Below are 14039 nucleotides of genomic sequence, written 5' to 3' on the forward strand. Positions count from 1 at the left end.
AAAAGGAAATTTGCTACTCACCATACAGTGGAGATGCTGAATTGCAGATAGGCACAAGAAAAAGACTGTCACAAATAAAGCTTTCGACCAGTAAGGCACACTCATGCAAATGCAACTCACCCAGACGTGACTGCTGTCATGTGTGGGTGAGCTGTGCTCGCGCACGGGTCTGTGTGTGTGTGTGTGTGGGGGGGGGGGGGGGTCTATTTTTGATGGAGACCTTAGTGGCCGAAAACTTTATTTGTGACAGTCTTTTTGTTGTGCCTATCTGCGATTCAGCATCTCCACTACATGGTGAGTAGCAAGTTTCCTTTTAATAATACTGTTCCATTTCATCCTGAATTTCCCATTGTTCAATTTTTAAACACAACATAGTGGCACATGGGGCATATGCAATGACACAATGATCAGTAGACATTAATGGACACAGCATGTTTAAACCAATATTTTACAAGGACTCTACTGATTAGTGTAACGCTGCACGTTACTAGTGATGTTTTTTGTGTCTAATTTTTTTCCACGAAGACATTTTTTTTTCCCCAGCTTTATCACAATGTCACATCTCTACATCGACACAATGAAGTTGATTACTCAGCAATACTAACATTTACAACTTACACAAACATTTTTTGTGAAAGAAAAGAGAACGATTATTTTGTGGAAAACATTATTCTCTCCATAAGTGCTGAATTAGCTATAATTAGTTTTACAGTTTACTGTTCCTTTTAAAACAGATAATTTCTCACCAAAGAAATTCCATCAGCAATGACATGTGCATCACATTAGAAACTCAATAAGCCATCTATAGCACGACAGTTAATATGAAGAAGCATCCTCTTATTATTCTTCCACAAAACAATGCCACACAGCATGGTACAACTCACAAGTGAACTTACAAAGAGAAATTTATTCAATCTGCATAATGCTTTCACTGCCACTTACTGTCATAAACACAACACTGCATGAAAGTTAATAATGATCACAGTATAGAATCCCAATATCTGCTTGTGTAATGTGAACTAGTCCATAGATTTCTATAACAGCTTTTTACACTCACACTATTAAAACTTGAATTCTTTATATTTCTTGGCTTGTTTATTGTCCTGATGTTGCTGTCTTTGTTTCCGCTTATTCTGAAAATATGAAACATATGAACATTATACATACATATAAAATACAACACTTGTACAAAATGCTTTATTGCTTTATTGCCAATGTAATCACCAAGTCAGTACGTGAACAGACGAATCACAAACAATATGAAAATAAACAGCCTGTTTCGGTTATATAGCGAATTGTGCACATAAAAACAATTCAGCAGAATAAAAGCAAATAAAATATACCTTCTGCCTCGCAACATGGTCGGCAAGCATGTCTGAAAGATCTTCCTTTTGCAGCTGCGACTGCTGCTCTCTGATTTGCTGTTCATACCGCACAGCCATAGCTTCAGTATCCACCAAGTCAAGCTCAGAGGGATCCAAAGCCAATTCCACTGTGCCAGGACCTTCATGGCGTCTTGGTGCTTGTCCTCCAGGAGGTGGTTGAGCACCGGCACCAGTCATGTCATAGATATGTGTTGAGGCCATCATTGCTCCACCTACACGCTCCACACGTTTCTCAGGAAGCACCTGGTATAGCACAGGTGTTTCACCCCTGAATAAGAAACAAACCATAACATTGCTTATCTTTATGAAGTGAAATTCTAAGTACTTGCTGATAGAAAGACGTAAAAGTAGAAAGTCTGTTGAGGGGACCCCAACTGCTGTGAGGGCAAAGGGAGGTGAAGATGAAGAGAGAAATTGGACATCAAGTAGAGTACACGGGTACGATATAATAAAGTGTAAGTTAACATTGAAAAATAAAATTAAAGAATTGGCACTAAATAATCATTAATACTGAAAAAGGTTTATTAGAAACAGTTCAAATTGTAATTATATGTAATCAAGTTATTTCAGTTAACAGACTGGGTTTAGGTTGTTCAAAAACACCAAAAAGGGGGAAATGCCCAAAACTGAATTTGATTTACCGACTCAAAACTTCAAGAGCTACAGCGTGGTTATAATAATGCTTTCACTATTTGAAAGGGACCCCATGAAAAATGAGTGATTGTATGACAATGAAATATTATGGAAACATTTGTAAGGACATGTGGAACAGAAATGAAGACTAAACCACTGACACAAGTACATTTTAATTGCCACACAAGAGGGTAACACTTGTTAACTGCGTACCATGTTTACACTCCAGGTTACAATAATTTTTGGTGCTACTGGCCATCTGCCTCTCTCAGGAGCAGTTCTCAAATTGCCAATTAATTTTAATCACAGATCATGTCCTTCAACGCCAGGACAGAAAAAGAGAACCTCTCCATATACCTTTAATGTGTTGGTACTTGCAGAGAGCAACAGCACTATTGCTGTTGTTCTGATAAAACAACACCTTGTCCAGACTCGTGTTGACTGTCTGAGACTGTAATGCAGAATGATGCACGAGTTTCAACCCTATGTTGTCGTACCAGTACTGCAGTGTAATGGTCAAGTCATTTTGTCGTACCAGTACTGCAGTGTAATGGTCAAGTCATGACATTAACACTATTAACAACACAAATCTCTCAGCACACAATCTGAACATCATTCCGATTAAGTTGGGTATGCATACGGAAAAGTTTTCCAGCTACACTGACACAAATAATGAGAGTTTAATTATAATCACCTCGTATGTAAAAATGTATAAAACATGAATGAGCATTACATTTTGATCCAGTGAATCTAAAACTGCATGTACAAGTTTTAGCAGAGGTAACTGTCACTGCCTGATGTGGACTGAGGCAACTGTTGATCTGGTAGAAGTCAAGGGTATAAATTGTTGCCAAATGCTTGAAGGCCACATTCACTCTGACTAGCAAAATTGTGAGGGAGCAAGATTCTAAGTTTGCATTATTTTCATTTTTAATAATGCCTCCAATCAGACACTTGAAGGAATATTAGAGCCCACTGTATTCCAGTGTAGAGAAATTTCAATGGAATATCTGAGCACACAAAAACATTAATATTACCCGTAAATGTTACAAAGCAAATGTAACAGTGCTCGGAGTTAGCGTTTCTGGAATTTCTGCAAGTGTGTAAAATCATAGGTTTGCATTGAGTCCATCAGATACACTGCAGGAAAACAATATTAATCTGTACACTTTAAAAAAGTTCTGTCAAAATTGTAGTAGATCACTGAAAATATTTGCATATTTAAGTGAAACTGTAATTATACTATTATACATTAATCACTATGGATGTGAGGCTGTGTGCAAAAGAAGTGAGTAATTCTGAAATTCTAGATGTTGATTTCAAACCAAAAAGTGTGAATTTGTTGTATGTAGTGGGGCTGTCACTATGAATTGATGCAGTATTAGGTGCGAGCCCATGAATTATATATCGGATACTAAACATTATTCATAAACTGAAAGATAATATGGAGTACTTGTAAGACTGTAATTTAATTGTGTACAGTATTGATTTAAGTGTCAGGAAGTCATTTCTGAAAGTATTCGTATGGAGTGTAGCCATGTATGGAAGTGAAACGTGGACGATAAACAGTTTAGACAAGAAGAGAATAGAAGCTTTCGAAATGTGGTGCTACAGAAGAATGCTGAAGATTAGATGGGTAGATCACATAACTAATGAGGAAGTATTGAATAGGATTGGGGAGAAGAGAAGTTTGTGGCACAACTTGACCAGAAGAAGGGATCGGTTGGTAGGACATGTTCTGAGGCATCAAGGGATCACCAATTTAGTATTGGAGGGCAGTGTGGAGGGTAAAAATCGTAGAGGGAGACCAAGAGATGAATACACGAAGCAGATTCAGAAGGATGTAGGTTGCAGTAGGTACTGGGAGATGAAAAAGCTTGCACAGGATAGAGTAGCATGGAGAGCTGCATCAAACCAGTCTCAGGACTGAAGACCACAACAACAACAACAACAGTGTTATTCACTGACAACTAATGTAAGAGTTTACACATGATTTATTTATTTATTTTTTAAGTCTTCGCATTTTTAAAATATGAGCAAAGACATTAACTGGAGAAACTTGTGGAAATTTAAGTGATATGTGCACCCTCCACATCTGTTTTCAAAGAGAAACAGATGATCTTTGATGCATTATTCCTCATTGCTATTATTCATAACAAAAACAGCTGACTTCTCAGCAACACTAACTGTCAAGCACAAATGTGTTTTGGTGCTTTATTCCGCAGTAGTGTCATTTACCATGACAACAGCAAGTTCTCTTGCCAATGTAGCTCATTTTCAGCACGGTGAAATTGTTTGTATTGGAGGTAATATTTGGAAAACTTTTATGGAACACCCTTACATATTTTATCAAACTTTTACTCATGTCACAGTAATATAAATGTATTTTTTTTATGTCTTTAACTTTGCTCTGTACTCTCATGACAGTTCCCATTTCAATTTCTTGTTTATAGTATTGTTTTCTGCTATTTTATACTTATTGGTTACTGCAATCTGCTTCAATTTCATTATTTATTTATCTGTATTCCCCAATAATTGACAAGTGAGTAGATTTAGCAACTGTGAGAGAGAACAGTTGCTGCCATGGAGAATGGTGACACTGAAGAATAACAAATCAATGAACATCTGTATGTTCTATAGAAACTACAGTTATAAAGGTATCTCAATTATTTTACTTTTCACAGATTTCTATGCTCATATTTAATAAAATTTTTAACAACTTCTTTTTAAAGTTTCGTATGTAATCTGTTATATGGATTGTCAATGATTAAGCCTTTACACTATCACACTGACCAAAATCAGCAAGGTTTTGCAACCCACAGAGACTATTTTATAACCATAACTATCAAAAAAATCAGCAACTGCCTCAATTTGCTACAGGCAGTTACAAGTACTTCTGTAAGGTTGGTTTTGTTGGACCATTATCTCAGGCTACATCTATTAATTTTTTGAAGTTTTGAATCTGTAATTTCAAATATGGATCTACTTATTCTAACAGCCTAAACTGAGTCTTGTGATGATTTTTAGCTAAAGTGATAGCTCACTGCAAATAACTGTTGCCGTTCACAATGTCTTAAGACTTGAGATTGTGGTTCCTACAGGTAACTTGACTAATATGATAATAAAACTTGACTGATATGATAATAAAGGCGCAAATATGAAATACAGAATATAATGCTGTAAAACTTCATGCAAGACTAAAATTGTGTGTTGGTCTGGAACTTTAGCACACACTCTTGCTTTTTGTAGACAATGCTCTTAATTACTAAGTTATTTACAAATGATTCACAACCAAAGTCAAAGCTTTTAATCTGTTGGTACATATATCCTGGGAAAACCAATGTTGTTGAGAAGCACACAAAAAATTTGAGGTCTATTTGATGCCAGTTAACAGTTATAGCAACTGTGTGAGGAGATGAGGTCATGACACAGGTCTTCGTTCAGGAGGTGTAAGAGTTCAAATCTTACCTGACTGATTAGATTTGCATTTCCCAGTTTTCCAAAATATTTTAAGCAAGAAGAAGAATGAAGATTGGGTTATGCCCCTTTGATATCGAGGACATGAGAGATTGAGCACAAGCTTGGATTGTGTCAAGGATGGGGAACGAAATTGGCTGACCCTCCCGGAATTTGCCTGGAGTGATATATGGAAAACATGGAAAACCTAAATCGAATGGCCGGACACAAGTTTGAACCACTGTCCTCCCAATGAGAGTGCAGTAGGCTAACCACTGTACCACCTTGCTTGGTCCCTTCAAGCAAATGAAGATGGTTAATTTGAAAGGGACATAGTCAGTCTTCTCTCTACTGTTGTTCAACATGAGCTAGAGTTCAATGTCTAATGGCTTCATTATCAATGGGACAATATATCATAATACGCCTTCCTCCAATTTTTTTTGTACAAATGATCAATGAACAGAAAATCATGCAATGCTAGGCTCCTGTATGTCTCCACTTTCACAGCAGTTTACTGCTCCAATACATACAAATATTATATCAAACATTTTTAAAGCAAATTGACATTGTTAAATGATAAAAAAAGTGTAGTGCCTCAGTATTATATGTATCACTTTCAGAGACAAGGACAGGGAATGTATGTCACATAGGTTGCTCTGCGCATTAAAAGAAAATTCATTTGAGGTAACTACAAAATTACGAGACAGAATGGCTCTCTAGTACCTACCTTCAGGCAGTGAAATTTGTAAAACGTGCGACAGACATACAATAATATAAGAAACTATTCTAGCTTTCAGAACAATTATTTGCTTTCTCAGGGAGGATAGAGAGATGTTGAGGAAAATTAAAAAGGAAGTGCAGGTCACTCGAATCCTCACAACGGATGGAAGGCTCTCAGCCATGGCTCCAAGTGATCTAAATTTTGTTTTTAACCTTCCCCAATCTATATCTCATTTACCCCCATGGAAGGGACCAACAGTTGCAAAAGCTAGGACAATTTCTTGTACTTTTAAGTATGTTATCCATAGTACTAAGAATTTCACCTCCTGAAGAATGTAATGGATGTAATGGCCAGTCATTCTGTCTCACAACTGTACATAGTTGGTTCAAAAGCTGAGCCACAATCTTCAGTTCTCTGTTTCTGGATTTATTGACTGTTCAATGCTTCTCTTATATAATGACTGAATCTCTTTTTGGCTGATTCTCTTTTCTAAAACCTTACTCCGTATTTCATTATTGAAATTGGTGAAAAATCCAAAAATGGAATTTACTAAGTATACTGGAATGAACTGTAGCCTGCAGTGTTAATTTGTCTTGTATACATGTTTTATATGGCTACTAAATCTGATTTTGGGACAAAAATTGTATTTTGGAACTAAAATTGTGGTAACATGCAGTGCACCCAGTGGTGGATGACGATCATCATCACATCATTTGGTGCACCTTATGTGCACAATGTCCTCTTCATATATGCAACGATACAAACTGTTTTAGAGACAAACTGATGTCAACATAAATGATCCTATGTAGGTTTTTCTCATGTATTTTGATGATGTCACTCATCTTCATTATAACATTTAGGTTGGGACTTTTTAAAATTTCATAATGGCACCACTGGGCCTTGAAACAGAGTACATTTCACTGCAAAGTAGCTGATGAAGCATGGCACTCCTCCCAGAAGTTTCAGTACTGTCTATGTCTATTACTTTTAGGACAGGAAGCATATGAAAATTTTATGTAGCATGCAGTTTAAAGAATTCTGTATATTACCCTTCCATTTCACTTTCTATTTTTCTTTTCCTGAGTTCAATGATCTCAGGTGTTTCAAGGCCAGCAGGTATTGATGTTATGCCAGAAGGAGTGATAAGACCTTCAGCTGGTGTAACAAGCCCAGTTTCATCTTCTTTCTGCCGTTCTTCCTCGTCTTCATCTTCGTCTTCGTCTTCACTTTCTTCCTCAGATTCAGATTCCAATTCTCCCCATGTTGTTCGATCAATTTCTTCTTCATCATTATTTGCCTGCAAAATGATAGGTATTCTTTATTATTTGCCTGCAATGAGAAAGCTATTAACACTCTAGTTGGTGCGCCTATATATAAAGTTCAACAAATCACAAATAACATTGTCTTGTACCGTTCCACTGTTGTTACAAATGTTCAAATGTGTTTGAAATCTTATGGGACTTAACTGCTAAGGTCATCAGTCCCTAAGCTTACACACTACTTAACCTAAATTATCCTAAGGACAAACACACACACCCATGCCTGAGGGAGGACTCGAAGCCCCGGCGGGATCAGCCGCACAGTCCATGACTGCAGCACCTTAGACAGCTCGGCTAATCCCGCGCGGGCCACTGTTGTTACACAATTGTGAGCCTGTACCTATTCCTTCATTATCGCTTCAGCTAACATAGTGATATGTTTTGCTGTCATATATCCGAGTGAGCAGCAGTAACATAAACAGTTAGCTAGGTGAGAAAAAATTCATGATCCGGGCAAGAAAATGACCCAGATTCCAAGCTAGCAGTGCAATCCCACAATGTAGCAGGTGTTGGCAAGATAATCAGCAACTGATTCAGCGGTTGGCTGGGATCTGATGCAACTGTGCAGTATAATGCTTTGAGTGGGTTATTACTGCGGGGTAACACCTGTATATGCAGCAACAGAGTGACAAAATGAATATTTATTTTATTATTATTAGTGCATGGAATAGTGATTTACCTCACATAATGCAAGATTATTTTTTCATTGGTTAATTATACTAATAGTAAACCGTGATCTTGAGATAGTGCACAAATACTAGCAAATAATATATAGAATGACATCTTGCAATAAATATACTTGATGAATGAATAATGGAACCTCATCTTCTGATTAGAGATTTTTTATGCATTTACAATACTTTTAAGGGCCCAATGGCACATTAAAAGATACTTATATAAAGTTTTAAACTACAGCCTTCGTAAATAAAATCAAAACACACACCATTCATACACACAAGCAAGCACATCTCATGTACACATGACCCCCAACTCCAGTATCTTGGGCTGGAATGCAACTATCATGTGGGATGCAAGCAGCAATATGGAGGGGGCGGGGAAGGGAAAGGAATAGTAGTGTACGACTGGGGGGGGATGAACACTGTCTGGTGGAATGTGCAGGGCCAACAGGTGCAGGGTCAGGAGGTGGTAGGGCAGGGAGATGAGGAAAACAGGAGATGATTGGGGAAAGATGGGGGAGTGCATTGGCAGGAATCGGCAAACAGAGAGTGTGGGAGACAAGAATCAGGAGGAGATGAAGGACAGTGGGGGCAGTATGTTACCGTAGGTTGAGGCTGGGAAAATTACAGGAGTGGAGAATGTGTTGTAAGGATAACTCCCATCTGCACAATTCAGAAAAGCTGGTGGTGGAGGGGAGGATTCAGATGGCTCGGGTAGTGAAGCAGCCATTGAAATGAAGCACATTATGTTCAGCTGCATGTTATGTAACACACTGGTCTACTTTGCTCTTGGCTGCAGTTTGGTGGTGTCTGTTCATCCTGGTAGACAGCTGGCTGGTAATCATACCAATATAAAAAGATGTGCCATAACTGGAGGAGAGCTGGTAAAGGACATGGCTGCTTTCACAGGTGGTCTGGTCCCTGATGGTGTAGGTTACGCTTCCGATAGGACTGGAATAGGAAGTGCTGGCTGGGTGGACTGGACAAGTCATGCACCTGTGTCTTCCACAAGGATATGATACTTGTGGCAAGAAGTTGGGATGAGAGTGGCACATGGACAGACTCTAATGTTGTGAGAGTTGAGTAGGCAACAGAACACCACTGAGGAATGGCAAGTATGTCGGATAAGATGTCCCTCACTTCAGGGCATGGTGACAGGTATCAAAGCCCTGGAAAAGGTTGTGTTTCAGTTATTTCAGCCCGGGGTGTTACTGGGTGACAAAGAGGGCATTCCTTTGTGGTTGGTTCTTGGGGGATGGTGGGAAGATTGAAGGTCTGAGGGTGGGGGATATCTAACAAAGCACAATCTTCTGTGCAGAGAGCAGTTTGGCTTCAGGCCTAACAAAAGTACACAGACAGCTATAGCTCAATTTACAAACGTTGTTCTTCAAGAACTAGATAAAGGGAATGAGGTAACAGGCATCTTCCTAGACTTCACCAAAGCTTTTGATACAGTCGACCACACAATCCTGCTAAACAAACTGGATGCACTCGGCATAAGAGGAGTAGCAAACAGATGGTTTCACTCGTACCTGAAAAACAGGGTGCAACAGGTAGAAATCTCTCAAACTAACAACAATCACACTATAAAATACCTCTCCGATCCAGAGTATATTAACATTGGAGTCCCTCAAGGAAGTGTACTTGGTTCGATACTCTTTCTGAAATACGAGCGTCACTCCAAAAGAAATGCACACTATTTTTTTTTAAATCCATCTTTTATTCTACATGTTTGAAAGTTTTACAGTGCATAGATACCTCCTTTAGGAACAATATTTTCATTTCTCCACATAATTTCCATCCCTCTCAACTGCCTTACGCCATCTTGGAACCAGAGCTTGTATACCCGCACAGTAAAATTCTGGATCAACCTGTTGGAGCCACTGTTTGGCAGCGTGCACAAGGGAGTCATCATCTTCAAACCTTTTTCCGTGAAGAGAGTCTTTCAGTTTGCCAAAGAGATGATAGTCACATGATGCCAGGTCAGGACTGTAAGGCGGGTGATTTCACTGTTGCCATCCGAGTTTTGTGATCGCTTCCATGGTTTTTTTTTACTGATATGTGGCCGTGCATTGTTGTGCAACAGCAAAACATCTTGCTTTTGCTGATGTGGTCAAACACGACTCAGTCGAGCTTGAACTTTCTTCAGTGTCGTCACATATGCATAAGAATTTATGGTGGTTCCACTTGGCATCATGTCCACAAGCAAGAGTCCTTGAGAATTGAAAAACTTTTCCAGCAGAAGGCGTAGTTTTGAATTCTTTTTTTTCTTGGGTGAATTTTCATGATGCCACTCCGTTGGTTGCCTCTTCGTCTCTGGTGAAAAATGATGGAGTCATGTTTCATCACCTGTCACAATTCTTCCAAGAAATTCCTCTCCACCATTCTCGTACTGTTCCAAATGTTCGCTCCATACTGTTTTTCTTGTTTCTTTGTGAGCCACTGTCAACATCCTGGGAACCCACCTGGCACAAACCTTTTTTAACGCCAACACTTTCAGTATTCTGCAAACACTTCCTTCCCCTATCCCAACGTAGCGTGACAATTCGTTCACTGTGATGCGTCTGTAAGCAGTCACCAATTCGTTAACTCTCTGCACATTGTCTGGAGTGTGTGCAGTACGAGGCCTGCCGCTGTGAGGACAATCCTCAATATTGCCGTGCCCGCTTTCATCACGTAACCTGCTTGCTCACCAACTAACTGTACTGCGATTGACAGCAGCATCTCCATACACATTTTTCAACCTCTTGTGCATGTTTCCCACCGTCTCGTTTTCACAGCACATGAATTCTATGACAGCACGTTGCTTCTGATGAATGTCAAGTGTAGCAGCCATCTTGAAGACATGCTGTCATGGTGCCACTCACGGCAACAGGATGAACTAAGTTTGAAAACAAGCGGGAAGGATTTATTTACACACTGTAAAACTTTCACACATGCAGAGTGAAAACTCTATTTTTACAAAAATTGTGTGCATTTCTTTTGGAGTGACCCTCCTATATCGATGATTTACCGAAGAGTATTAAACTTGGTGAAATGGTGCTGTTTGCTGACGACAGTAACATCCTACTCAATGATGCATCACAAAACATACTAAACAATAAAGCTGAAGAAACACTTAAGTGTGCAACTGGATAGATAACAACAAACTTACTTTAAATGTAAACAAAACCAGAAGTATCAGCTTCCACACCAATAAAAAATCCAATGGTAACTCTATAAAAGTGAAAGATGAAAACATAGAATGTGTCTTAAAAACAAATTTCTGGGATGTATATTGATGCTCAACTAAAATGGACTGAACATATTAATGCCCTTGGAAAGCCAATAGCATCAGCATGCTATGCCCTTAGAATAATAAAATCGGTGTGTAGTAACTCATCCACCAGAGCAACTTACTTTGCATATGTGCACTCAATCATGTGTTACGGAGTAATCTTTTGGGAAACAAATACTAAGAATATGCAAACAATCTTCAAACTACAAAAAAGGGCCACCCAAATTATGACAAATAATAACAAGAGAATGCACTGCACCGAGTTGTTTAAATCTATGGGAATCCTGACTGTTCCCGATGAATACATTTTTCTAACACTGATTCACATAAAGAAAAACATCAATCAGTACCCAACAAACAGATCTCTACACGAACATGAAACCAGATCAAGTCACCACCTACATCTGAGCAGAAAAAACAAAACGAAAACACAGAATAGTGTACTATACAATGGACTTAAACTATTCAACAAACTTCCACAGAATATAAAAGACAGAAGCGAAATACATGCCTTCAGAAATAGCCTAAAAAGTTATTTTTTAGAAAAGTGTTTTTATTCTGTCAAAGATTACCTGGAAAGTGGGTACAATTTTGTCAACAATGTGACTGATTAAGTACTGTAGCTAGGGGATTTCTTTGGTACGTTCAATACCAGAGTGGTACATCAGGTATAATCATGAAACACAGTAAGAAAAATAATAGAAGTTTATATTTAGGTGATGCAATTGTACTTTTATATACCCTTGTCACTGTATCATATATAACTATTTATTGACAATGTTGACAATGTATTTGTTGACATGTTAACAATGTGACTGATTAAGTACTGTAACCAGGGGCTTTCTTGGTATGTTCAATAACAGAGTGGTACATGATGTATAATCATGAAACACAGTAAAACAAATAATTGTAGTTTATATTTAGGAAATGCAACTGTACTTTTATATACCCTTGTGTCTGTATTATTTATACAGGGTTTTACAAAAAGGTACGGCCAAACTTTCAGGAAACATTCCTCACACACAAAGAAAGAAAATATGTTATGTGTACATGTGTCAGGAAACGCTTACTTTCCATGTTAGAGCTCATTTTATTACTTCTCTTCAAATCACGTTAATCATGGAATGGAAACATACAGCAACAGAACATACCAGCGTGACTTCAAACACTTTGTTACAGGAAATGTTCAAAATGTCCTCCGTTAGCGAGGATACATGCATCCACCCTCCGTTGCATGGAATCCCTGATGCGCTGATGCAGCCCTGGAGAATGGCGTATTGTATCACAGCCGTCCACAATACGAGCACAAAGAGTCTCTACATTTGGTACTGGGGTTGCGTAGACAAGAGCTTTCAAATGCCCCCATAAATGAAAGTCAAGAGCGTTGAGGTCAGGAGAGCGTGGAGGCCATGGAATTGGTCCGCCTCTACCAATCCATCGGTTACCGAATCTGTTGTTCAGAACCGTACAAACACTTCGCCTGGTATGTGCAGGAGCTCCATTGTGCATGAACCACATGTTGTGTCGTACTTGTAGAGGCACATGTTCTAGCAGCACAGGTAGAGTATCCCATATGAAATCATGATAACGTGCTCCAATGAGCGTAGGTGGAAGAACATGGGGCCCAATCAAGACATCACCAACAATGCCTGCCCAACGTTCACAGAAAATCTGTGTTGATGACGTGATTGCACAATTGCGCGCAGATTCTCGTCAGCCCACACATGTTGATTGTGAAAATTTACAATTTGATCACGTTGGAATGAAGCCTCATCCGTAAAGAGAACATTGGCACTGAAATGAGGATTGACACATTGTTGTATGAACCATTCGCAGAAGTGTACCCGTGGAGGCCAATCAGCTGCTGATAGTGCCTGCACACGCTGTACATGGTACGGAAACAACTGGTTCTCCCATAGCACTCTCCATACAGTGACATGGTCAACGTTACCTTGTACGGCAGCAACTCCTCTGATGCTGACATTAGGGTTATCGTCAACTGCACGAAGAATTGCCTCGTCCATTGCAGGTGTCCTCGTCGTTCTAGGTCTTCCCCAGTCACGAGTCATAGGCTGGAATGTTCCGTGCTCCCTAAGACGCCGATCAATTGCTTCGAACGTCTTCCTGTTGGGACACCTTCGTTCTGGAAATCTGTCTCGATACAAACGTACCGCACCACGGCTATTGCCCCGTGCTAATCCATACATCAAATAGGCATCTACCAACTCCACATTTGTAAACATTGCACTGACTGCAAAACAACGTTCGTGATGAACACTAACCTGTTGATGCTACGTACTGATGTGCTTGATGCTAGTACTGTAGAGCAATGAGTCGCATGTCAACACAAGCACCGAAGTCAACATTACCTTCCTTCAATTGGGCCAACTGGCGATGAATCGAGGAAGTACGGTACATACTGACGAAACTAAAATGAGCTCTAACATGGAAATTAAGTGTTTCCGGACACATGTCCACATAACATCTTTTCTTTATTTGTGTGTGAGGAATGTTTCCTGAAAGTTTGGCTGTACCTTTTTGTAACACCCTGTATATGTATTTGTTGGCAAC

At 39.1% G+C, this 14039-nt stretch overlaps 1 protein-coding gene across 1 annotated transcript in view; it reads right to left on the reverse strand.

Moving 5' to 3' along the window:
* Positions 1 to 417: 417 nt before the first annotated feature.
* The window catches only part of LOC124789369 (splicing factor 3B subunit 2), a 113192-nt gene continuing 99570 nt past the window's right edge, over positions 418 to 14039 (reverse strand). Inside the window, exons 10-12 of the mRNA XM_047256699.1 lie at positions 7245 to 7492; positions 1344 to 1653; positions 418 to 1133 (exon numbers count right to left, since the gene is read on the reverse strand). Coding sequence (XP_047112655.1) covers positions 1062 to 1133; positions 1344 to 1653; positions 7245 to 7492 — 630 coding nt within the window. The 3' untranslated portion in view covers positions 418 to 1061. The remainder of the gene's footprint in view (positions 1134 to 1343; positions 1654 to 7244; positions 7493 to 14039) is intronic.

The sequence above is a fragment of the Schistocerca piceifrons genome, chromosome 1 (genome assembly GCF_021461385.2).
Source record: "Schistocerca piceifrons isolate TAMUIC-IGC-003096 chromosome 1, iqSchPice1.1, whole genome shotgun sequence".
Classification (NCBI taxonomy): domain Eukaryota; kingdom Metazoa; phylum Arthropoda; class Insecta; order Orthoptera; family Acrididae; genus Schistocerca; species Schistocerca piceifrons.